Source organism: Rhineura floridana, chromosome 15 (genome assembly GCF_030035675.1).
Source record: "Rhineura floridana isolate rRhiFlo1 chromosome 15, rRhiFlo1.hap2, whole genome shotgun sequence".
Classification (NCBI taxonomy): Eukaryota; Metazoa; Chordata; class Lepidosauria; order Squamata; family Rhineuridae; genus Rhineura; species Rhineura floridana.
In genome coordinates, this window is record NC_084494.1 from 29,865,319 (window position 1) to 29,892,099 (window position 26,781).

Here is a 26,781-nt window from a genome sequence, read left to right on the forward strand (position 1 = left end):
GACTGGAGATGCTGGGAACTGACCCTGGGAATTTCTGCATGCAAAGCAGATACTCTACCTCTGAGCTTAGCCCTTCCCCTTTCCTTTATTAAAAGGAAAGCCCATCTTTTAACATTTTTGTTTTCATCCCTTATTCTAGTAAAATCCCAGGAGCAAAACAAAACAAAACAGCCTTCAGAAATAAACTGGTGAGCCCTCAAGGCTTGATCCCACTGATTAAAGTTGCCATCACTGGTTCAAAGATGCCTCTTGCAGCAATTAGCCAAGCAAAATTTGAGTTGGTGAATCTAATTTACTGATTAAACCAGTGTTAAGTTTGCAGTCAAAAGAAAACAAAAAGGTACTGGACTCATCCGTCATCGCCTTGGCAAAGCTGGCTGCATTGCTTATTCACAAATAACATCCATGCCACATATATATTGTATAGATGTGCTGCACATATGAAAATGGCGGGATAGGAATGTCTTGGGACAAATGTGTCCTTCCTCACCTTGAAAAGAAATCTACCAGAGCAGCCTTTTCCCAAATCTGGTGCCGTTCAAATGTGTTGGACTACAACTGCTGGCTGGGGCTGATGTGAAGGTTACACTAGTGAGCAGGTTGCACTAGTGAGCACAAAGCCTAAGATCTATCAGGACTGTCTCACCTTCCTTTGATTGATGCTGTTCTGCAGCTGAGTGATCTGCGCTAGAGCCTGGCAGGCAGCCTCTTTTTCCTCCTCCAGGCGGCTTTCCCGTTCCAGTTGCTGGAACTCCAGATCTTCGTAGCACCTCAGGGCTCCATCTAGCATCTCTGATGTCTGGAGAGGAAGAATCAGAGAGACAATGCAGGCTTCTGGGTTCCATCGCTTGGGCCGACAGGGCCCAGGCATCAGGGAACTCACACTTCTTGCCAGTTTCCCACAGTTGCAAGCAAGTAGAAGGGTCTTCCTGGCTCAGTTTTTAGCTGATTGTGGGGTTCAGCAGTTCCTGAACCAGTCTTCCCCAACTTCAAACCCACCAGATGTTTTGGATTGCAGCTCCCGTCACCCCTAGCCAGCATGGCTGTGGAAATTGGGGCCGACGGTCATCCAAAGCATCTGGAGGGCACCAGGATGGGGAAGGCTGCATTGTACTACTTCGGATCATGGGTGAGGAGAAATCTCATTTCTAAATGCTCCTCTACACACAAACAGAAATCTATTAGAAGCTGCCTAATAGGGAGCCTTGCGCTGTGTCAGACCATGGGACAGAGCAAAGGAAGTCCTTCTGTACGCAGCGCAGAGTTAAACTATGGAATTCGCTCCCACAGGGGGCAGTGATGGCCACCAACTTGCATGGCTTTAAAAGAGGATTAGACAAATTCGTGGAGGATAAAGCGCTCAATGGCCACTAGCCAGGATGGCCATGCTCTGCCTCTATCATTGGTGGCTGGAAACCGCAGGAGGGGAGAGTGCTCTTTGCTCTCAGGTCCTGCTTGCGGGATTCCCATGGGCCACTGGTTGGCCACTGCGAGAACAGGTTGCTGGAGCAGATGGGCCATGGGCCTGATCCACCAGCAGGCTCTTCCTATGTCCTTATGTCCATCTAGCTCAGTACTGTCTACTCCAGTGGTTCTCAAACTTTTTTGGTTCGCGGCGCACTGTAAAACATATAAAAATTTTCTGGCACACTTTGTGTACAAAATTAAAAATATATTAATATATTTTAAACTATGAATAAAAATAACTATACAAATGGGTTTCTTCTCATTTTTAAAATATACTTTCATAATATTCGCGGCACAGCTAGTCACTTCTTGCGGCGCACCAGTGTGCCGCAGCGCACCGTTTGAGGATCACTGGTCTACACGAACCGGCAGAGGCTCTCCAGGGTTTTAGCCAGGGAGTCTCTCCCGGCCCTAGCTGGAGATTTCAGGGACTGAACCTGGGAGCTTTTGCATGCAGAGCAGATGCTCTACCACTGAGCTACAGCCCTTCCCTCAAAGGTCTAGGCTAGAACCTTGCTCCCCAATAACTAGTTTTCTAATAACGGGGGGGGGAGGTGTCCATTCCTTTAAGACTGCATACATGCCATACATTTAAAGCACATCGGCCCTCCTTGCAAAAAAAAAAAAATTCCTTGGAAATGTAGTTTACCGCTCACAAAACTACAGTTCCCTGCACCCTGAACAAACTATAGTTCCCAGGGTTCTTGGGAGAGGGGGGACACATGCTTTAAATATGCTTTAATGATATGATGCGTATGCCCCAATATCACACAATTTCCCCCACTTGCAAGCCGAAGTGGCGGAGTCCAGAGAGAGTCCTACCACAGGATCTGATCTCCTGTTTTGCGTGAAGTAGCAGACCTGGCTCTGGCGGATCCTCGCTGCACCCTCACCTCCTGCAGCTGCCTCTGCATCCGCTCCCGCATCGATTCAGGCTGATTGTCCAGGTGAATCTGTGATTCAGCGTGCTGCCGCTGCAGCTCTTCTACCTTGCGGCGCTCCTGTTGCAGCCGTGCCTTCTCCTGCCAAAGAAAAAGGGAGAAAAGAGGGCAGGGTAGCGTTACAACATTTCCATGGGCAGTCAATATCTACCCGCTTGTTCTTCACCCGACAAGTGATAAGATCAGGCACTCCTTTCTCAACGGTGATCGGCACTGTGATAGCACTTCTTGCGAGGCCAGGTTCTCACTGGTGTAGTCAATCTGGGATGAGGCTTCACCACTTCAGTCTGCAGGCAGAGGTTCGTTTCAGGGTTGGGCCACCTATACTGGGCCAACCCATCACTCTTGCCGGCACAGGGACCCAGGAAGCTGCCTTGTACTGACTCAGACCAGTTGGTCCATCTAGCTCAGGATGGTTGACACTGACTGGCAGGGGCTCTCCAGGATTTCAGGCAGGAGTTTTTCCCAGCCCTCCCTGGAGATGTCAGGAACTGGACCTGCGATTTCCTGCATGCACAGCAGATGCTCCGCCACTGAGCTACAACCCTTTTTCCTCTCCTATGGAAAGATATAACGAGTCTCAATATGAGAAAGCAATGTTTCTCTCCTTTTCTTCCCTCTGTGCTTTCTCCCTTGTGCTGTTGTTCCTCACTGCTGCAGGGACATCAACCTCCTCCAGCCCACCACCTGAGCTGAAGGAGTTCTGGAGCCTGCTCTGCTAGGAGCAAACTTTGGACATCAGGTAGGAGATTTAGGCTCCCACTGTGATCAGTTGTGTGTTCGTTTCTTGCAATCTTTATTACAGTTCTGAAGACTTTGGAAAAAACTCTTTGTTTATATATATATCTTGGGAATAGTTTATAGTTGCTGTTGTTACATAGGAAGCTACTTTATACTGAGTCGGAGCAGCGGCAGCTGGTGGCTCCATGTCAGTGGGGCTGTGCAATCCACTCCGGGTTTTAATCTGAACTTCCAAGGAGCTGAAGCACCTTGGACAGCTCCTTGAAAGTTCAGACTAAAACCAGTAGTGGATTCCACCGCCCCACTAACATGGAGCCACCAGCCGCCACTGAGTCAGATCACTGGTCCACATTGCTCGGTATTGTCTACTGACAGTGGTTTTCCAGGGTTTCAGGCAGGAGCTTTTTCAGCCCTGCCTGGAGACACCAAGGGCTGAATCTGGGACCTTTACCATGCAAGGCAGATGTTCTACCACTCAGCTACATTTTATCTTTCTTTCTTTCTTTCTTTCTTTCTTTCTTTCTTTCTTTCTTTCTTTCTTTCTTTCTTTCTTTCTGTCGCCTTAATTTTATTATATAGCATCAAAGGCCAATGTGGTGAACAATATGCTGATTCTCTGTTCATGTAAGCACCTGTTCAGTAAAACTTTGCCAACTCGTGTTTTTAATAAGAATAAAGAAAGAGATGCAGTCCACTTCATCAGATGCATGAAGACGTAATCTTGAGTTGGAGGGTCATATATATGCATGGCTGGGCAGGGAAATTGTAACTCATGAGATGAGAGGCAAATGAAATGCAGAAAAGTGTAAACCAGGGTAGACAACCTGGTGCCCTCCAGATGTTGCTGGACTACAGCTCTTTTCATCCTTGACCACTGGCCATGCCGGCTGAGTCTGATGGGAGTTGTAGTCCAAAAACATCTGACAGGCACAATGTTGGCTCCACCTGCTACAAACAATTACGCACTTAACAGTGGCAATTCACAGAACAGTTTTTGATGACACAGACATCCTAGCATTGGGAAGCCAATTAGCATATATAATGTGCTAAAAATCATTTGCAAACTGTCACTCTTCCTATGCAGCAAGTTGCAAAATCAGATCTACCTATGCCATGTTTCTCACAGCTGGAAGACTGCCAGTTCCTTCCCTACCCCAAGAAATCGATTAATGATACGTGCTATCCACAGGTTGAGGGTCTACACAAGAAATTGAAGTGAATTTGACCTCTGGCTATAGATGAGGAGACGCATCCTCATCGGTATTCTCCCCTCCTAAAAACAAAAAACATCCCTACCTATAAAAACTAGCATGGTTAACCTAGGACCCTTCTACATCTTGACATGGCAGATTTTTCTGTGCAGGGAATTTATTTGCCTGGAGGAGCACTCAGCCCTGTAAGCCCCCTCCAGCAGTCTGAAGTGGCACAATCCGGAGACACGTTTACCACTTCAGCAAGAACTATATTTAGAAGAAAGGCAAAAGATGCTGACAACAATGGGGGTGAAAAGAAAAGATTTTGGGAGAAAATACGAGTTACCTGGGCTGTGCCAGGGCTGGAGGGTCCACAGCTCAGTGGCAGAGCATCATCTTTGCATGTAGAAGATCCCAGGTTCAGTTCCCGGAATCTCTAGGTAGGGCTGGGAAACAGTCCTGCCTGAAACCCTACAGAGCTGCTGCCAGCTTCAGAACTTTGGACAGACCCTTGGAAGTTCGGACTAAAACCCGAGGTGGACTCCGCTGCCCCGCTGACATGGAGCCACCAGCCACCACTGACTTGATCTTTGACTGTCTGCAGAGCAGTAGATTGAATGTGGAACATAAGCTGCTTTATATCAGGCCAGACAGTTCATCCCTCTAGCCTAGTGTAATCTACTCCAGCTGGCAGCAGCTCTCTCATACATAGGTCTTTCCCTTCTCTTACTGCCTGATTCCTTTTTTTAAGTGGAGGTAGATGAGCCCAGTGGTGCATGTGTCTGTTCCTTCTCTCATTTACTCATATTTTGGGGAAGGGCCATAATTCAGTGGCAGGACATCTGCTTTGCATACAAAAGGTCCCAGGTTCAATCTCCAGCATCTCCAGGTAGCGCTGAGAGATACCCCTTGCCTGAAAACCCCAGAAAGCCTCTGCCAGTCAGTGTAGACAATACTGAGCTAGAACAAGGGTCTGACTCAGAATAAGGCAGCTTCCTCCCTTCCTCCATCTCTCAAAGCTATATCGCACATTTATGTAGATGGGTGGGAGGAAAGACCAATGAGGGCCTGGACTGAGTCTGCAGTAGTGATGGGCAAATCAGATTTGCTATTGGCTTAATTATTATTTCTGATATTCTCTATCTTTGTAGAGAGGATTTTGAAATAGCAACTCTCCGTGCCTGGTTTCTGATTCATTCTTCTTGTTTTCCAATTCCTTTTTTTTAAAATTCGCTTTGAAATCATCAGTAGTGTGAGTGCTACTTTTATCTATCTACTTTCTACATGAGCTCTTTAAATGTTATTCTCTTTCAGTGATGTCAATGAAGTGCTGATTGTAACTGACAGAAAGCAGTAGAGAAATAAGGTGTTGACTGTAAGCAGCAGGGGGGAAGACACTGACTTCATTATCTGCCTTAATCTACTCTGTAATGAACTTGAAAAGGAATGTAAAAAGGCAATAATTACAGAGTTCAAAATAAAGATCAATATCACTGGAGGCTTGTGAATAAATAGTGATTACAATGTCAATAATTCTCTGCAAAGCAAAAGAAAAAAGATCAGAGGATATCAGAAAAATGAAGAGATATCAGAGGAAAAAGGAATCAGACTGTTAAACTACTAGAGGGCCACACTTAAAAACAAAGTAAAAAAAGATAGGATTCCATCCCTAGCCTGCAGGCAAACTTGGGGCTAGTCCATGAAAGTACGGATCAGGTTAGTTTATACTGGAGTTTGCAAAGAACCAATTCCTAAGGATAGCTATACATGGCCAAGAAAACAAAAAGGGTTAACCTTCTGTCCAGCTGGATGATGTCATCAGGAAGGGATGACAAAAGATGTCAGGTACTAATTTGAAATAACCTGCCCGATCTTTGGCTCTGCAGAGTCTCTAGTTTTTAATTTATGTAAAGCACCACAAATGCCAGTGAGGGAAGTGGAATTATAGCAGCAGCAGCAGCCACACAACAAAGGAGAATAACTAACAGGTAGACTGCAGTCTCTGCACTTGATGCTAACAATGGGCAACCTGTGGCCCTCCAAATGCTGTTGGAGTCCAGCCAGCATGGCCAATGGTCACGGAGCTCCCCCCCCCATACAGGTGTGCCCAGCATCTTCATTGTGCAGCTTTTGCTGTATGCTGAAGACCCACCTCTTCACCTTCGCCTTTGACAAAGAAGGGTTTTTGCTTTGTGGGACCCACCTCTTTGGCTGAATTTGTATGGCTCCATTTGGAACAGCTTTACATGTTTTATAAGCGTACTGATTTTATCTGCTTTCATCAATGCATATTTTATTGTTGTCTAACCTGCCCTGGGACCTTCTAGTGAAGGGCGTGGCAGAAATCTCCTTAAATAAATAAATTAAATTAAATATCTGGAGAGCCACAGGTTCCCTGTCCTTAGATAGTTGGGGTGCCTCCGGGGCCACTGAAGTTGTCAGGGTGATCATTTCCAGGTTTAATGCCTCTCCCTTATTTATTCATTTTTCTTAATCCAGAAAAAAAGAAAGAAGCAAAAGGACACACAAAAATACTTTCTGAACATCATCATCATAGTAGTAGTAGTAATAGTAGTAGTAGTAGTAGTACCCCCCGCACCCATCAGAAGGTCTCAGGGCGGGTCACAACAATGACAACACAATCTTAAAAACAGTTTAAAACAAATGATGGTCACAGTTAGAGTGGGTCCTAAAAAGTCTCTCTCTCAAGTGTCAAGGGCCAGGATAATGAGGCATGTCTTCAGCAGCCGTAGAATGAACTGCACTTGCACAGTTTCAGAAATCAAAATTGATCAAAAGAGGACAGAAAAGGTGCATGAACTGCAACTGCACCTAGAGGCAACTGCCGCAACAGCATTCTGAGACTTGAGGCCCCTCCAGACATCCTTTTCGTTGTGCATGCATGATGACTTATGCCCGTGATACTATCGAGTCAGTCACACACGATCCCACTTTCAGTACTGTTTGCAAGCGTTTTGGGGCAGTCACACTGCTTCATTTCCAATTAGTGCATATCCCGTTCACTTCCCATTGAAATCCCATAACTTTTTATACCACAAATGTTCTGGCTTATTTTTCTCCCGCTTTTCTTGAGCTGCAGCCCCTCCGGACAGCAAGAACGTGGCAGCACTGGGGAAGCATCGCAGAATGACTAATAAAGCTGGATAAATCCGTCACTACTGCCCTGTTCTTGTGTCAGGAACATGCTGCAGAATACACCTGCAATAAAATACCTGTCTGCAGAGGCCCTTGGGGCTGGGTGAAAAACATTACAAGGGAGCGCCTCACCTTCTCTCTTTCGGTGTGGCACTTGTGCTCCGTCTCCACCAGACGCTTCTGAAGCTCCAGCAGCAGCTCCTCGTCCCTTCTCAACTCCTGCCTCTCTTCCTTCAGTTCTCCTTCCAACAGGGCTCCTTCCAGGTCCATCTGCTGGGGAAGGGGGGCACATTAGAAGACTCGTGCCAAAACATCCTGACTGACGATGACTGACCAACCCCTGCACAACCACTAGAGGGCAGAGGTGGAGGCAGAAGCATGGGAAAAAAGAGGCAATTGAGGAATCCAGGAGGAGTTTTTACTTCCAGGCACCCCTGATCTGATCTGACCATTAGAGAACACTCCTGAGAGCGCCCTGGGAACTAAGTGCTGCACGATGAGGGATGTCCCATTCTGCAGAACCAGCAGGTCCTGCTCTCGGTGTATCTGTGACGTGCCTCGATCCTTCCCCACCTGCCTGGGTGTGGTACCTCCACCTTACCGGTTTTACAGGTGCCGACTCTTGTCCAACGGACACCCCTTGCCTCGTGATGCAGGGAGGGGACTGGAGGAAAGTGAGGCATACCTCTATGTTCAGCTCCTTCTTCCGGTGATGCAGCTCCTTGATCCGATTTTCAAGGGCCAAGATCTTGCTCACAGTGTTAGTCTGCCGTGGCTGCTCGCCTTTTGTGAGGAGCCCGTTCCTTCCTGTACAGGGACTCTCATACTGGGAAGGGACAACAATAGAATTAGAAGCTGTGTGTACCCATGCACACGAGTTGCATTCACTCAAACAAACCCTGTGGGTGGTTCTGGTTGCCTCATCCTGGAAAACAATATCACTCTATCAAGGAGATAAGAGTGCCTTCCTTAGGGAAGGGTCATAGCTCAGTGGTAGAACACCTGCTTTTCATGCAGAAGGTACCAAATGCAATCCCTGGCATCTCCAGGTACGCCAGTGGAAATCTGTCTGAAACCCTGGAGAGCTGCTGCCAATCAGTGCAGACAATACTGAGATAGATGGAACAAATGTCAGTATAAGGCAGAGTTCAACGCTGCTATGACCGAACAGGACTTCTCTATTTGAGAGAGGGCCATAGCTCAGAGGTACAGCACCTTCTTTGTATGCAGAGGGTCCCAGCTTAAATTCCTGGCATCTCCAGGTAGGGCTAGGAGTGGCCCCTTGTCTGAAACCCTAGAGAGCTGCTGCCAGTCAGTGTAGACAATACTGAGCTAGATGGACCAATGGTTTGACTTAGTGAAATGCAGCCTATGTTCTTAAGACCAGAGTGTCAAGTTGCTTAACTGGACCACTGCATTCAGTCCAGTACTGTCTGCTTGGACTGGCAAAGGCTTCCCAAGATCTCACACCACCTAAGGTCTTCCACCTAAGATCCTTTAAGTTGGAGATGTCAGCAGGTGTCAATCAAAAAAGTGACCATTCTCACGCAAAGCAGGTGCTGTAGTGCTGAGATTCAGTGTGTCCCAGTAACTGTGCCAAAAGGTGTAGCTAAGATGCCCTGTTGGCATGGGGTTGCAGTTTTTTCCCCAAAAACCTAAAACAGTCAGTTTGGAAAGAGGTAAATCAGAATCTCCCACTGAACGAAGAGATTTTGCCCTTCCTGGGGTGTCGTTTCTGAACTCATTCCCCCACCCTCATCCTCACCCTCTACCCCTTTCTCCAGCCAGTATTTAAGTGGGAGCTGTCAGGAGGATTCAACCCTACCTGTAAACAAAGCGTCTGGCTTAGGAATCCTTCCTCCAGTGAGCGACTCCTGATTGTGGAGGTAGGAGCTCAGATGGTGTAGTGATCAGTCCCCCACAGAGAAAGACATTCATAAAGGGTGGAAGAAAAACCTGCTCACTTCCCTCTTTAGCAACACCCAAACTAATGTTCTAGGTGGCAGTGACAAATGGGCACCTGGATTATTGCCTCATTGATAGCCTCATCCTCCATGAATGTGTTTAGTACTCTTTGAAAGCCATCCAAACTGACGGCCATCACATAAGAACAAACGATGAGCCTGCTGGATCAAGCCCATCTAGTCCAGCACTCTGTTCTTAGAGTGGCCAACCGGATGCCTATGGGAAGCCTGTAACCAGGATATGAACGCAAAAGCACTCTCCCCTCCTGCAGTTTCCACTAACTGGTATTCAGGAAGAAGTACCTCTTGTGGCAGTGAGTTCCACAGTTTCACTGTGCCCTGTGAGAAGAATACCTCCGTTTACAAAGTAGATGCATTCCCTGACATTATTTCTTTAACAGAAACTCTGGTACCAGAGGTAGGAATTTAGGGATAGGTTCCTATACCTGCTCATAGATAGTGGGGCCAACTTCAACAGGGGCTTGAAAGGGTGTCTACCTGGCACTGAGGCACTCCTCCTCCTTCCCTCTCCCCTCCTTCTCCTCTGAGTCTTATTGAATCTTTCCCTCCCCAGCCCTGGGAGGAAGCAAGAGATCTCTTCAATGCAAAGCAAACACACAGGCTTGTCAGTTTCACCCTAGCAAAGCAAGGGCACAGGCTTATCAGTTTATTGATAGCAAACCAAAGACTCAGGCTGGTCAGTTTCACTTTAAAGCAAAGGCACAGGCTTGAAAGTTTATCCATGGCAAAGTAAGGCTGGTTTCGCCATTTAAAAAGCCTTTGTTAAAAGGAGCTTGGTTCCTGAAGGATTCCTTAACTGAGGTATTGCTGTACTTTCTTTTGTCTGTCCTGAATCTCCCAACATTCAGCTTTACTAGATGGTCCCAAGTTCTAGCCTTATGAGAAAAGGAGGAAAAAACCTCTCCCTCTCCACTTTCTCCACATCATGCATTTTTATATCCCTCTATCTAGTCCCCACCTTACTTGCCTCCCCATCCCCGCTCCCTGGTGGCAGTTCTGGCTTCAAGTTTTGGATGCCCTTGGGCAGGGATACAAAGCAGATGCTCTAGAAACAACTCTCGTTTCAATCAAAATGCAAACATCTTGACTGTGTGTTTACAATCACTGTAATACATTTTCACCCTGGCTGCCATGACCATTTAAATGAAAAACACCTTTCTCCCGCTTGAGCAATGAAAAACGGCCAGTTAAGTCTCAAGTCTGAAAAGGGCTCTTAGGCATTTGGAGTCACTCACCCCATTCTGGGCACTGTCTGTGCTGCTGGCTTCATCATCCTCTGTAACATCGCTGGAGTTTCCCCCTGGACTGGAGCCACCTTCAGAAGACAGGGAATCGCCTTCAGTACTGCTCTGGGCCAGGGATTCCTCCTTGTCTGGTGACTGAAGACACTTTGCTAGATCTTCTGGGTGATCTGGGGTCAAGTAGGGACACAGCTCTGACTGGCTCAGGACCCCCATGGCATCCGTGTTCTGGAGCACCATTGCTCAACAGCACATGGTAGCTATGATCTGCTGCAACCATAAATAAGAGAAGTGCCTTTGTTATTTATCCATCATTTATTTATTTGATTCCATTTATGAATCACTTCCCATAAAATGTCTCAAAGTGATTTCGCAGTAAAAAGATCTACAATCAAAATAATTAAAAACAATTCCATGTGTAAAAACACACAAAAACAGTTACACACACACTTTTATGTGTGCAAACAATTAAAAACATCCCATATATGAAAACAGTTAAAAACAATTTCACATGTAAAAATGATTTAAAACAATTCCATATATAAAAACAATTTCACATGTAAAGGCAATGAAAAACAATTCCATGTTTAAAAACATTAAAACAATTCCATATGTAAAAACAATTACAAATCCAATACAGATGTAGACTGGGATAAAGACCTCCAGTGGTGGAAAAAAGGAAGGTCTTTGATAGGCGCCTAAAAGAGAGTAGAGACTGCACATGTCTAATATGTAAATGGAAGGGAGTTAAGGACACAACAGCCTGGTTGGATCAGGCTAATGGCCTATCTAGTCCAGCATTCCGTTCTTACAGTGGCCAACCAGATGTCTATAGGAAACCCACAAGCAGAACCTGAGTGCCACGGTGTTTTCTTCACCTGCGATTCCCAGCAACTGGTATTCAGAAGCATACTGCCTCCAACAGTGGAATTAGAACATAGCCATGGTGGCTAGTAGCTACTGATAGCCTCATTCTCCATGAATTTGACTGATTTGTCTAATCCTGTTTTAAAGCCATCCAAGCTGATGGTCCTCACATAAGAACATAAGAAGAGCTTGGCTGCTAGATCAGGCCAAAAGCCAATCTAGTCCAGCATCCTGTTCTCACAGTGGCCAACCAGATGCCCATGGAAAACCACAAGCAGGATGTGAGCACAACAGCACTCTTTTCATCTGTTCCAAAGGGTAGGTGCCTCCATATTACAAGTCCAACAATCATAGTCCTTCGTCTACCACCTTTCCATAGTAAACCATGCTCAAGATGTTTGGGGGCATCCCTCCTGTCCCCTGACCATGGCGGATGAGGCTGATGGGACTTGGGAGTCCAACAACAACTGGAGGGGCTGCACATTCCCCATTTACAATGCTTACAATGTAACAAGAAGGCAGGTCTCTGCCCTGAGCAGCTTACAGACGCAAATTCAACACAGGGGAGTCAACAGAGGAAGGAGAGGGAAATGGATGTTGGTCAAAGGCACTGTTTTCTTTTGGAGAGCCTTTGGACTCAATGAGTTTGGCATTTATTTTTATTGATTCGCTCAGTCATATTCAATGCGAGCCCTACTCTGAGTAGACCCACTGAAGTTAATAGACACAATTAACTTATGTTCAGTCATTTTAGTGGGTCTACCCTGAGTAGGACTAGCATTGGGCACAACTCACTGTTCCTATAATGGTTGTCTCCTGCTGCAAAATCACAAACGGCATTCCACAGCTTATTGCAGCATGTTTTTATCTTGCTTTTGATCAATCTTCACTTTGTGTTATGATTTTTTTTTAAATCCACCTTCTAATTCTTTCTAGACCCCAAAGGCGTGGTACACATATTTTAATACATGAACAGATAAATGCAAGTGCAATGCTGTGAACCTCTGAAACACGCCCCATTAATGCTAAGTGGTTTTTTTCCCCCTCCTACCTCATGCAAACTTAGAAGGCCAGCCCTGTTTACAGCAACTCATAATCGTAAGTTGGGGCCAAGTCCTCAGGGCCTTTATATGCCAAAGTCAGCAACTCACATTATGTTAATCAGTGGTACTCCCTGCTGTAAATACCCTTTGAACATAGGAACACTTCGGGGGGGGGGAATCAGAGCTGAAAATTAGGCTAATAAATGCAGAGAATGAATCCCTTCAGCTCTGGGGCGTGAGCTTGAGCTGGCTTCTACAAAGGGATGGGATAGTACAGGAAAGTCACCCCCAACATGTGTGATACCTGCAAAAGTCAGCTTCCCTGAGTTTGCTTGAGCAACCTGCTCTCTCTGCCTGCCTGTTTGATCGCCAAAATGAGGGGTAGCCACCCTTGGCACCAGCGGGTGCACTGGTGCCCTTGAGGTCTTCCCCTGGTGCTCACAAAGCCTCTGAGCACCTCCCTCCTCCACTGCTCGCTCCGTCATGAGGTGGTGACAGTTGGTATCTTTTTCTCCCTTGAAAAGTATGTAGAGCCAAGGGAAAGAGTTGGAAGAGTCACTCTCTTTCAAGCTCTCTCTTTCACTTGTAGGAGCTTTTGAAGGCTCAGATTAATTCTTCTGGGTCCAATTTTTACACACGTTCCCTGGAAAACCAAAGTGTGCATGTGCATGCACTTTCTTCCCGTCTCTTGGGAGGGGGAGTCTGATGTGGGGAAAAGGCAACAGAAGTGAGCAGAAGGGGTGCTGCCCAAGGCCGTCACTCATAAATCAAAACGGCTCCATGCAGCTCAAATGGTTGGAACAGAGATGGGGCACCTAGAGGAGCTCGAAAAGCCTGAAGCCAAAAGGAATGTTCCATCACACCTAAAAGCCAAGGACATCCCAATTGCCCCTCAGCTAGCGCTTGCCATTTCTCAACCTGAGGTAAACAAGTGACGTGGCTGATTTCAATGATGCCTCAAGTGGTGTGGGAGCAACAAACAGAGTTGGAGGCCCCGGGCGAGTCATCACCTCTCCACCACTGGAAGTTAAAAGGCAAAGTTTATGCATTATCACAAACACTTGGTTGCCGCCAACAAGTAACATGTATCAGGGATGGGGAACCGTGTATCGCGTAGATATATTTTTATATATTGAGCGGTACACAGAAATGGCATAAGCAAATATCAGTATTCAAGAACATATTCTAGCTAGGCAAAAGCACTGAAGGAAGGTGCAAAGCAGAGCTGTCATTTAGGGTAACAGGGTGGTGTCACCTGGTGAGAGTCCCAAGGGCCATATAGAGAGGCCTGGAGGGCCACATTTGGCCCCCGGACTGGAGGTTCCTAATCCCTGATGTATATCTTCCCCTTACTTAGGATGGATGGTACATTACATACCACACTGGTGACAGGAGCGGCCTAAGATATTTTGTTGCCTGAGGCAGAACATACAATTATTTATATTAATAACATCATATTAATTCTTTCTAAACCTGCATTCATACATATGAATTAGCATGCACACATTTTATGCAAATTGGTCTCCTCTTTTATCCTCTTCTTTGGTGACGCATTTCCTCTTTTTGGGCAAGACATAAACAGCCACCTTAGTTGAAAAGAACAGGTAGCAGCATTGCCTGAAACCTGTGAGAGCTGCTGGCAGTCAGAGTAGACAGCACTGTGCTAGATGGACAAATATCCTGGCCTCGTCTGAGGCAGCTTCCTATTTAATTGCAGAGGAATTGTGACTCACCAAATCTTCCTCGGTATGAAAATTTGCTCTGTCAAATGTGTGTGTGGGGATATGGACTTCTTAAACACCTGCTAACCTAATAACGGCATCAAAGTCTCTTCAAACATCTGATGACAGAATATAACAACAAGGCCCCATCTGCACTATACATTTAAAGAACTGTTATACGACTCTAAGCTGTCATGGCTTCCCCCAAGGAATCCTGGGAATTGTAGCTTGGTAAGAGTGATGAGACTTGTTAGGAGACTCTTATTCCCTTCACAGGACTACAATTCCCAGAGTTCCCTGGGAAGAGGGATTGACTGTTAAACCACTCTGGGAAATGCAGCTCTCTGAGGGGAACAGGGGTTTCCTAACAACGCTCAGCACTCTTAACAAACTACAGTTCCCAGGATTCTTCAGAGGAACCCACAACTGTGTGAAGTGGTGTAAATGTGCTTTAAATGTATAGTACAGATGGTGTCCAAGAGAAGAGCCTGGCTGCTGGATCAGGCCAAAGGCCCATCTAGTCCAGGATCCTGTTTTCACATGGCCCCACAAGCAGGACCAGTATGCGACAGCTATCTCCCCACCTGTGATTCCCACCAGGTGGTATTCAAAGACATACAGCCTCTGACACAGGAGGTAGAAACACAGCCATTGTGGCCAGTAGCCACTGGTAGCCCTATCCTCCACGGATTTGTCTAAATCCCTTGTAAAGCCGTCCACATTGGTAGCCATCATGGCCTTTTGTGGGAATGTAGTGACAGGGATCCTTCCCTTCAGCAACCCACACGTCTCCGTCGTTATCTCCCCTGGCTTGTTTCTCTCCACTTTGAGATGCTTTCGCGTTGGCCAAAAATAACAGCAAGGTCAGATTTTTCCACAGAACTGGGGAAGATGCCAAGGAAAGGAACTGAGAACAGTCAGATCTGCTGAGGCAGCATGCAGGCGAGTGGATAGGCACAGCATGCCCGCAGAATCATCCAGGATACCTTTATTGCTTCAGCTTATAGATGAAGGGCCATAGCTCAGTGGTGGAGCATCTGCCTTGCATGCAGAAGGTCCCAGGTTCAATCCTTGGCATCTCCCGAGAGAGAGAGAGAACCTGCCTGAAACCCTGGGGAGCTGCTGCCGGCCAGTGTAGACAATACTGAGCTAGATGGAACAATGAGTTTGAACTCAGTGCAAGGCGGCTACCTATGTTCCAATGTGAAGCTCCCCCCCCCCTCACACACACAGAGCTCAGAAGAGATACAACAATATTGGATGGATGACTGATAATTAGCACATTGCTAAGAACATATGCAGGCGGATTATGATAATGAGAAATCCTCTGCCCCACACCTCTGTTAAATGAAAAACTGGATCCCTGCACCGTGAACATCATTCACATGAACAGCGCAGGAGCAGTTTAGCACAGGGATGTGTATCTAAAACGGGACCAGACTTCCTTGAGTCCATACAAATGCTTCAAGGTACTAACCCTTCCCACACATGCCTACTCCCTGTCTTCGTTTCCACTGGAAGAAATTGCTTTATGTAATCTCTTCTGTCAGCTCTCTCACTCAATACCTCACCCAGAATTAGGCGGAGCCTGCCTTGTTAAGTCCTGTTTTTCCAGAGGGAAGAAACGGAAGCAAACCGACGGTAAGAAGATGGCAGATACCACGTTAAAGGGGCAGAAGCTTGGAGCCTTGGGGTTGTAGCCCGCGTTAGTGATCATAGGCAACATTCACACCGTAAGTATTCCACTATTATTCCACGTTAAATAGGCCACATTCACACCAGACGTTTTTTCCTCTATTATTCCAACTTTACAGGCATGGCTTCCCCCAAAGGATCCTGGGAAGGGTAGTTTGTGAAAGGTGCTAAGAGCTGTTAGGAGACTCCTAATCTCCTCACAGAGCTACAACTGTCAGAGTGTTTTAACAGGCAGCCCCTCTTCCCAGAGAACTCTGGAAACTGTAGCTCTGTGAGGGCAAGAGGGGATCTCCTAACAACTCTCAGCACCTTTCATAAACCACACTTCCCAGGATTCTTTGGGGGAACCCATGACAGTTTAAAGTGGAATAAAAGTGGAATGAATGGTGTGAACCTAGCCTATGAGCAGATCCACTGAAATTAATGGTTGTGACTAACTTAGGTCCTTTATTTATTTTTTACATTTCTTCCAAAGATATTAGGTGGCATACAAACATGGTTCTCTCCCTCCTGATTTTATCCTCACAACATTCCTGTGAGGTAGGTTAGGCTGAGAGAGAGTGACTGGCCCAAGTGAGCTTCATGGCCGAGTGGGGATTTGAACCCTGGTCTCCCAGGTCACACCATACTGGCTCTCTGCATTAAGCATTAATTTCAGTGGGTCTGCTCTGAATATAACTTAGTTGGATACAGCCTCTGGCTCCCAGAGGACATTGTGCTTTAACCATGAGACCTTACTCCCTTCCTTGGGTTAGGGCGCTTTTTGGGTGGGATTCAACCACATATCAGCAAATTCAGGTTTCACGATTATAGTTGACTGGGAGGTCTTGTGCCACAAATCTGCTGCCCTCCTCCCAAAAAAAACCCCAGGCTTTTTTGCAATAAGGATGGGAAAATCCACTGGAAAGTATAGAAAAACACTTGCTTTGATACAACGTCATCTTTCCACCCCACAAAGAAAAAAAAAATCAAAATGAACTCTCATTAAATAGTCAAGGTAATTGAATCTCCCTGCAAACAAATCAGGATGAATGCTTAATAAACAGGCCATCTAGAAGCACCCTTCCAGACAGAAGGTAGACCTACTCAGAGCAGACCCCTTGAAATGAATGGCTATGACTAACTTAGGCCCATTAATGTTAGTGGGTCTACTCTGAATAGAACTTGGTTGGAGACAATCCAGAAACCTTGCTGTCATCCTCCAATAGCCTATTTTGGCTTCAGACAGAGCCGCTCAACCACACTCAACCCTGCTGTATTACACCACAAACCACAAGTCATTACCTGGGGCCAAAGACAAGTTGATGCCCACCACCACTATTTCATGAAGAGAAGACAACCAGACTGGTAGCTGAATCTCACTTCAGCAGAACTGATCCTTGTCTTTAGTGCTGGCCGCTTGTCTTGCCCCACTCGCCAGGGATTATTTTGCATATGTCAGAATGAGAATTACCACCATTAAGTACATAATGATTACTGATGGTAACAGGGGTAGCCAACACGGCGCCCTCCAAATGTTGTTGGACTACATCAGCCCCAGCCAGCATGGCCAGTGGTCAGGGACAGTGGGAGTTGTAGTCCAAAACATCTTGGAGGGCGCCATGTTGGCTAACCCTGATATATGTGGATTTGTGTCCACCGTAATCCCCTCTGCAATGACATTAAAGATTCTTACTTGCATTGAACAGCAGGTGAGAAACTTTCAAATAAATAAATAAATGACATATGTCAACACTGGCAATGGAATGGAATACCTGAGGGCTGCAGGCTCAGGAGGTGCAGGACAGGCTGCATGGCATCCACAGCTCTGTCCTTCCAATGCCTCACTGCCACTCTCCCCCTCCCAGCATCTGCTGCTGCCAGAGGCAGTTGCCTCTCTCTGCCTAATGGTAGAGCCGGCCCTTCATCCACAACACATTCTGGAACAGTTAGAGGCAATATTTTGAGAATCAAACATAAACATCTTTCTTGTAAAGTTCTTTACTTCACAGAACCATAAAGAAATGGGAGCAAATGTTCTGGACCTTTTGCAAATGGTTCATTTTATCTTCTTCTTTTTTGCCAAATCCCTGCTTCAGCGACCGAGGCTCCAAATGAGTTCCAAAGGTGAATGCACCCCATAGGAATTAATTTGCTGATGTAATCGCCACTAGCTCTGACGGCTTTAAAAAGGAATTTGACAAATGCAAGCTTCAAGCTGTCAGTGGTTACGGAGTGCCTTCTACCAACTTCGGTTGGTGGCCCAACTACGTCCCTATCTGGACAGGGATAACCTGGCTTCAGTTGTCCATGCTCTGGTAACCTCTAAATTAGATTACTGCAATGCACTCTACGTGGGGCTGCCTTTGAAGACGGTTCGGAAACTGCAGCTTGTGCAAAATGCAGCAACCAGATTGGTAACAGGGACCAGACGGTCCAAACATATAAAACCGATTCTGGCCCGCTTGCACTGGCTGCCTTTATGTTTCCAAGCTCGATTCAAGGTGCTGGTATTGACCTATACAGCCTTACATGGCTTGGGACCACAATACCTGATGGAACACCTCTCCCAATACGAACCCACCCATACACTATGTTCAAGATCAAAGGCCCTCCTCCGGGTGCCTACCCTGAGGGAAGCTCGGAAGGTGGCAACAAGGAAGAGGGCCTTCTCAGTGGTGGCCCCTAAATTATGGAATGATCTTGACGAGGTGTGCCTGGCGCCAACACTGTTATCTTTTTGGCGCCAGGTCAAGACTTTCCTCTTCTCCCAGGCATTTTAGCATGTGTTCTATATTGTTTTAAATTGTGTTTTAAATTGTTTTTTAAAAGATGTATTTTAAATTGTATTTGTTTTTAGTTATTGTAAATTGCCCAGAGAGCTTCAGCTATGGAGCGGTATACAAGTTTAATAAATAAATAAAATAAATAAATAGGCATAGGGGAGAAATTCGATTCAGTCCACATTTAAAGCCAAATCTATCACATTCGCACTTTCCAAAACAATGTGAGAACCAAACCAAAGCCATCCTTTGAAATTCACACATATTTTGCAATGCAGTTCTCCAGGCAGACAATGGTTATTTGCACATTGTTGCAGAAATGTGGAGAACTGAACTGGGGGGAAAAGAGAACCTCAGAGAACCGAAATTGACAGATCTTTCCAAAACAGGATGGCAACATTCTGGCTCCAGGATGGATGGCAGCATGACTCCAAATACCAGTTGCTGGGGAACAACAGGGGACTATTACCCTCATCTCCCGTCTGTAGGTTTCCCAGAGGCATATTTAAGCAGACTTTTTTGGGGGGGGAAACAAAAACACAATTTTATCTGTTGCTATTTTAAACCGATTCCTTTTAGTTTAGTTTTATTTTTAGGATGTGTTTTCATTCATTTTGGGTGTATTTGGGCGTATCTGTTTTTATGCAGATCACCCTGTGAACCTTTAGTTTTAAAAAAAGACACATTCAGTGAATCAATAATAATAATCTGGTTTCCTCCTGTGGAGAACAGGGTACTGGGCTAGATGGAGCTTTGGCCCACTCCAGCAGAGATGTTCTCATTTGAGGGTCAGCTCAAGACAGTTTGCTGCCTGAGGCAAAGTATAAGATGCCCCCTACAACCACCGTCATTCCATGCAGAGAAACTGAATGGACTAGCAGTTGAATCTTACGTCCCACCTGCACTATACATTTAAAGCCCTATTATTCCATTACAAACAGTCATGGCCTCTCTTCCTCCCCCACAAGAATCCTGGGAACTGTAGTTTGTTAAGGAAGCTGAGAGTTGTTAGGAGAACCCTATTCCCCTCACAGAGCTACAATTCTCAGAGCGATTTAACAATCAATTCCTCCTCCCAGGGAACCCTGACAGTTGCAGCTCTGTGAGGACCTTGTAGGCACACCTTGGACACGAAGTCTCCCAGAGTGACTTACATGCAGTCACTTAAAAAACCACCATCCCTGCCCGCAGACTATACGTTTAAATCACATGACTTCCCCCAAAGAATCCTGGGAACTGTGATTTCGCCCTCAAAAAGCTGTATATTCCTGGCAAGCTTAACAAACTAAAGTTCTCAGGATTCTTAGGGGGAAGTCATGTGATTCAAATGTGCATTTGGATGTGCTTTAAAAGCATGGTGTGGATCTTCTGACACAAAAGGAAAAAAGGCAAGGAAGGAAAAGCAAAAATAAACAAGGGCTGCAATCCTAACCCTGACTGCATATATGCACCACACATTTAAAGCTCATGGCTTCCCCAGAGAATCTGGGAACTGTAGTTTCTTAAAGATTCTGGGAATTGTAGCACTGTGAATGGTGAACTACAATTCTGAGGATCCTTGGGGGAAAGCCACGTGCTTTCAATGTGTGGTGGGTATGCAGCCCCTGCCTGCTCAGAAATCAGTCCCAGGGAATTCAAATAAGTTACCTGTCCATCCACACGCTCTGTCTTATACAGCCTTGCTCCTTCCTCTCCTTCCTAAACTGGAAAGAGACTGCAGCTGTAAGGACGCAGCAGCAGTGTCAGCCTTCACCGGGTTAGGCCACAGGTGATTCCAGCTCAGAAGCATCCGGATCTTTGGCCAACTTGCTGATTCAGTCCACACGCTGACTGAGCAATTGTTCTGAACAATTAAATGGGCCCCATGTACACAATATGTATGCATGCCAAAGGCATAAATCCCTTTTCTGAAGAAACAAGAAGAGGTGGCATGTGTAGGTGACTGTTTAACCTGGGTGTTGTTATTATTACGCTTTACTGATATCTCCTTTTCCGTTTTTGTAGCCTTCTCAAGGCAGCTTACAGCGATCATGGCGTTATACCTATGGCAGGCAAACCCAAACCTATTTACAAAAGCACACATATCACAATAAAAACTAAGGACAGCACCGTGGGCAACGCAGATAAGGTGGGTTGTCAACTAGACGGGGGGGGGGGAAGAAAGAAAGAAGCTAGAGCGGCCTGCTGCTGTGCCTTTGGCAGCAGGTTGAACTGCAGAAATCAGCAGGCAAGGCTTTTCCTGGGTGAAGATTAGCATCATCTCCTGCTAATGCCTGCTGCAGATTAAGGCTATAATCCTAATCCCATTTACTTGGGAGTAAACCCCATTGAATTCAAACAATAGGATTTACTTCTGCATAGACAAGGTTAGGATAGCACTGTAAATTGCCTTGGGAGGTACAGGAGCAGTATTCAGTTTATTTACATTTACATCCCACCTTTCCTCCAAGGAGCTCAAGGTTGCATACAAACATAGTTCTCCCCCTCTCGATTTTATCTTCACCACAACCCTGTGAGGTAGATTAGTCTGAGAGGCAGTGACTGGCCCATGGTCACCCAGTGAGCTTCATGGTTGAGCAGGGATTTGAACCCTGGTCTGCCAGGTCCCAGTCCAGCACTCTAATCACTATACTACACTAGCTCTCTGTTCAAAATCTGACAGTTCTAAGTATGGGTTCTAGTGGGAAGGAGCCGATTGGTGCTTGGCCCTCAGAACCTAGGGGAATAAAATATTTTTTTAAACTTTGCTTTGTTTTCTCAAACTCCGCAAGGGATTTGCCTTGCGGATTCCTTGAGGGAGAGAACTGCACATTGAAGGTCCCACAGCAGAGGCCCCTGCTCTCATTTCTGACAAACAAGATGCCTAGAGCAAGGCCCTCTATGTGAAGATCTCAAAATCTAGAGAGATTCATACACAAAAGAAATCCTAACAAATACACTTAAACTCTCTCACAAGCTTTTAATCTTATAATTTTTGCCATTATAAGCACTACTATTTATTACTTTAAGAACTGGTTCCTGGGTTTGCTTTTTCCCCTCTTCCCTCCTCACTCCTTTTTCCTTTTGTGCCACAACATTTTGATTGCAAGTCTGCCAGCAGGGATAGTCTTGTTTTAAATTATTTCAAATAAGCCACTCTGGGAGACTATGTGTCCAAGGCTTGCCTTCCAGGATCCTCCTTACCAGGAACATAAGAACCCTGTTAGGACAGTAGGCCTTTGGTGTGCTGTATTGGAGGCCACATTCCCTTGGGGGTAATCTGCCAGGGGCCACATTTCAACTGTGGCCAGGGCCAAAGCTAGTTGTGGGCAGGAGTGCCCCTTTTCTCTTACTCACTTTTTCCATCACCCCTTTTTGTCAGCCCCCCTCCCCTTCTTCCACCCCATCCAGTGGATGCCCAGGGGAGGGGCAGATTTTCCAGAACTGATAACTTGCAAAGGGCTTTTGAAATCAGGCAGAGGGCCATATGAAATTAGGGCATGGGCCGCAGGCTGCCCACCCCTGCCAAAAACTAACCAATGGAAGAAACTGAGAATACATCATCATAATAAGTCTATAGCTGCAAGACGGCACAATAATGCCTATGGTTTGCAGTGACTTGATTCAGACCAGCAGGAAAGATTCTATACTGGCTCCGCTCCAACCTCACTTCCTTATGGTGCAACACCAGTGACCTTTTCTCCCAGCCCGGCACACCGCTCTTGATCTTTCACCCTTCCAAACTTAACCCCTTACCCCACACCCACATCACACAAACAAATACCAGATCCTACCATTTCCAGGAAAAGCACTCCCCTTTGGGGGAAAAAAACCCTTCTTTAAAAACAATCCCTTTCCACGCTTCATAGTTTAAGACCCTTCTTGAACACCAAAGAATTGGCGCCCTTCACGTCCCCTACATTCCCGCATGGAATCATCACCCCATGGTGTTTGCAGACCTCAAATAACACAGCCCAGGCATTTGATGCCCTATGCTGGCAGAAAGCTTTTTTTCTTTTTAAAGTTGTCTTCCATCAACTCACCTTTTCCAACCTTTCAGAGCCTTTCAGCTTTCATTTGAAACCATTCTAAAGCCTTTATGCAATAGATCACCGGGGGGGGCACATTGTTTGCCCTCTCTTTTCCCTCCCCCCAAACCTCGCAAAATTGAAGCGGGCTGCTGCATGGGATCCAACAAAATGCCCCAAATTTGGAGAGAAAGCTGCTGGAGAAAACTGACAACCTGTGGCTTCCCCCTTCCTCCCCAGAGTAGCCAGAAAAAGGCATACCCTTCCCTCCCCCCCCAGTCCTTCAAGGTCAACCCCTCTGACACTCACTTTCCACTGGGCTCTGGGCCTTGTCACTCCTGGGGCAGTTGTCCAAAAGGAAAGGGGGAAAAAAACACAACTCAGTTTCTTGGGGTGACAAGAGTGGCTGGAGTGGGGGCTGATTTTGGCAGTAGGGGTCTCCTTCGACCAATCCCAGAGAAGGAGACAAAATGTCCATAAAAACAAGCTCAAGCCTGTGGGTCCAAGCAGATGCTCTCCCTCGGGATCCCCGCTTGGGGGTGTGTGAAGATGGATGCCTCTCCCAGGTTGTCCCAGTAGCCTTCCTTGTTCCTGGAGTGTCGCCTCCCTCGCTCCTCCCCCGTCCTGGGCCATTCCCTGTCCATGTCAAGCTCTTTGCTTCTCTCCCCCCTCCCCCCCCTCGCTTGCTATTTTGGATCTCAGTGACAGGCAGCTGCCTGCCACTCACCTGGCTGGATGAAGCTCTGTCCTGGAGCTCTTGGACTGCTGGAGAGGACAGCCTTCCTCCTCAAGGCGCACACGGGCACCCAGGCCCCTCGTGGCTCAACGTTGGCTCAACCGTCTCCGGCTGACTTGGCTTGCAGTGTCAGCCTGCAGCGGTTCTCTCCTGCCTTCCTGGTGTTCAAACAAGTTTTACAACCCTTCTCGCTGGCTGTGGCTTTTGCTTTGGAAAAACAAAACCTGTGACATCAGAGACTGAAAGCGGGTGGCGGGGGGGAGAGAGAGAGACCAGCGTGAAGGGAACCAGATCTCAGCCTTGAGAGAGCGAAACCAGGAAAACCCCACCGAATGACACCCTCCAGCTACGGAGCAGAAGTATGAGGCTCACGCTCTCTCAGCGAAGGAGGGCTATTGCCGCTTTTTTTTTTTAAGGGCAGCAGTCCTTTCACAATGGCTTGGCAGGCAGAAGTTCAGCAGGTGAACTTTATTGTTTTTGTCTTTGTTTCTCTCTCTTTTTCAGGGAGAAGCTGTAGTTCAATGGTGGAGCATTTTGTGTATCCAAGGGTCCAGTTCAAATATCAGTAGTTAGGAGAGTTGGGGAACCTTGTTAATGCCTTCTCCCACAACAACAGACATCGCTAGGAGCCAATCAGCATAAAAGGGGAGAGTGTTAGTTACTGAAAAGAGTCTTCCCAGTGGCTGATTCACCTCATTTCACACTGATTGGCTCCAATCAACAGGAAAAGACAAGGAAGCATGTTAGAAGACTCTTCTCAGTGGCTAACACACACCTTTCATGCTGATTGGTTCATAGGATGCTGGAGACATAGGGACCCTGCTCCCAAAAAAGTAAAGGGTCTAAGACACACACTCCCACCGACTACACCCCTGGCAGTGAGATTATTTGACAACAATGGCCATTCAATGAGTGTTCATTCTGATTTCTTTGTTAGACAACATTGCATCAAAGCAAGAGTTATCCCACACTTTCCAGTGCATTTTCCACATCACTTTCCTTATCGTAAAAAGTCCGATATTTTCAGGAAGCTTAGATGACCTTGGTTATTTAATGAGTGTTCATTCTGATATTTTTTTGTGGGGAGTTAGATGACCTTGCATCAAAGCAAGTGCTTTCCTACACTTTCCAGTGCATTTTCCTCTCACTTTCCTTATCACAAAAAGTCCTGTCTGGGGGACGGGGAAGCAGGTTTGTTGCACAAGACCTCCCAATCAACTATAACTGTGCAACCTGAATTTTCCAGTATGTGAGCTAATCTCATCTGAAAAATAGCGACAGTCTGGAAGTGCCGTAAGAGACAACCTGAGGGTTGCCAAGGAACCAGAAAACCCCAGAAGAACCTGGCCTGGCCTGCTTCTGTGTCTTTCACATTCGGTTCATTTGTAGAAACCAGCAGGTGAAACTTACTGTGTGGAACAACGGAACTGTCTGCTGGTAATACCTGCAGATCAAGCAGCTGGTGGAGGCAGAGGAGGAGATGATCAAATAAAATATGGCAACCTTATCCTACCCGGACACGTGCTTCCCTAGTTGATGATAAGAATGTGGAAAAGAGCCCTTGTGTTCTTCTACGGCAACATCACTCAACTAAAAATCTGAAGATATTCCAATGTGGTGGTTCCCCCGCCCCTGTATGTAAAAACAGCCACCAAAAAAGTGGGAGGTAACTAGATCAGGGCTTCAACTCAGGGAAAGGAGGGTCAACCCTGTGCCCCATGCCAATTGCCTAGTGCAAATTGTCCTCTCCCCTCAGAGGTGCTAAACATATAACTAGTGGAGGCTGGCCCATTTTGGGCACGTGGAGCATTGCCCCACCAACCTCAATCTGCCCTCAGCCAGCCCCCACCTGCCTGCCTCCCAGCTTCCAACAGCAAGTCCAGGCAATGGCACTAACTATCAGCTTTCTTCCTCCTTACTCTATTTCGCCCTTGTAGAACTCAGCAGAGAAGAGGACGGGGATAAAATCTAGAATTCGTTGGGTTTGCCTGTCATTGGTTCTGGATGCGGCTACGATTTGGGGTCCCTGCTGCGGACCCTAGCAGTCTCAACGGGCACCAGCCCCCACTGCAGAGAAGAAGTGCCAGCTTGCATATCACCCCCCCCCCATAATAGCAGGAAGAATAGTATAATAATAAAGTAGCAGGGAATATCATAAGAATAATTGGTTTTTTTTTAATCAGGTTGTTTTTAAATTGCTTTTAATGTCATATTTTTAAATTATTATAACCCGCCCTGGAACCTTTGAGTGAAAGGCGGGTGAACAACAAGAAAAACAACAATAATAGATAGCATCTCCAGGTTGGGTCGCTGGGAGAGACTCCTGCCTGAAAACCTAGAGAATCGCCACCAGTTGGAGCAGACAATACTCATCTAGGTGGGCCAGTGGTCTGACTCAGTTTAATTCAGCTTCCTGTGTTCCTACCCCTTGTCAAGCGGCTGCTTCTTGCAAAAGGAGATCCAGTCATGGATCTTCCATGTCCCATTTACCTTGTTCCAAAAATTCCACAGCAAAGAGCAGAATCATCCGTTAAAAACTCTTTGTCTGGACTGTACCACTTCAAATATATGGGTATGTGGGGTGCGGACATGTTTAAATGCTCATCCACAGAGTGTGGGGAGAGAAACCTTGTACATAAACAACTCCCATGCTGTTACATCCTTGATGTGCTGGTTTTCTGTGTAGAGATGGGTATTCTTTTTAAAAATATAAAGAAATGAGCGAGCATTCAAATATGCAACGCCTCCTTCCCTGTACCCTGAAGTAGTGCAGTCCAGGAATGCCAAACCATTTGATTTTATGGATGGTATAAAATTGTCCCAAAGAGGCTTGGCTGCCTATTGGCCAATTCTCACAGCCTGGGGGAGATCAAGCTGTTAAACCTCAAAGCGATAAACGTCTGTCAGTATCCTGAAGTGAGTTTGGTTTTTGGTTTGTTTGTTTTAAAAAAGCTGTCTTTCTCTCATTTTATAACTCTCCTGCCAGAAGCTAAAGAAAGTGAATTAGTATTTATTCTTAAGTTTGGCACTTGGAAAGAGTCGAGTGAAGGGATAAGGAAATCTATGGCCCTCCAGATGTTACTGGGCTGCACCTCCCACTGTGCCTGATCATTGGCCATAGTGGTCAGGGCTGACAGAAGATAGGGTCTCTTCTGCTCTCTGCCTCCTCAACACCTGGAGGTTCCCCATCCCTGCCCTGGTAGATGAGAAGAGAGGAGGAGGCAGA

The 26,781-nt window shown here is 46.3% G+C and overlaps 1 protein-coding gene across 8 annotated transcripts in view; it reads right to left on the bottom strand.

The window, feature by feature from the left end:
• The window catches only part of PHLDB3 (pleckstrin homology like domain family B member 3), a 48,860-nt gene extending 24,987 nt beyond the window's left edge, over positions 1-23,873 (bottom strand). Inside the window, exons 1-6 of one of the 8 annotated variants that reach the window (XM_061597163.1) lie at positions 23,547-23,873; positions 10,719-10,994; positions 8,184-8,324; positions 7,631-7,771; positions 2,361-2,489; positions 647-799 (exon numbers count right to left, since the gene is read on the bottom strand). In XM_061597163.1, the coding sequence (XP_061453147.1) occupies positions 647-799; positions 2,361-2,489; positions 7,631-7,771; positions 8,184-8,324; positions 10,719-10,964 (810 nt within the window). In that variant the 5' untranslated portion in view covers positions 10,965-10,994; positions 23,547-23,873. Of the gene's footprint in view, positions 1-646; positions 800-2,360; positions 2,490-7,630; positions 7,772-8,183; positions 8,325-10,718; positions 10,995-20,459; positions 20,563-23,128; positions 23,384-23,546 lie in introns of those variants that run through there. The other 7 variants (XM_061597158.1, XM_061597162.1, XM_061597156.1 and 4 more) reach the window with 7 other exon arrangements.
• Between the last annotated feature and the right edge of the window lie 2,908 nt (positions 23,874-26,781).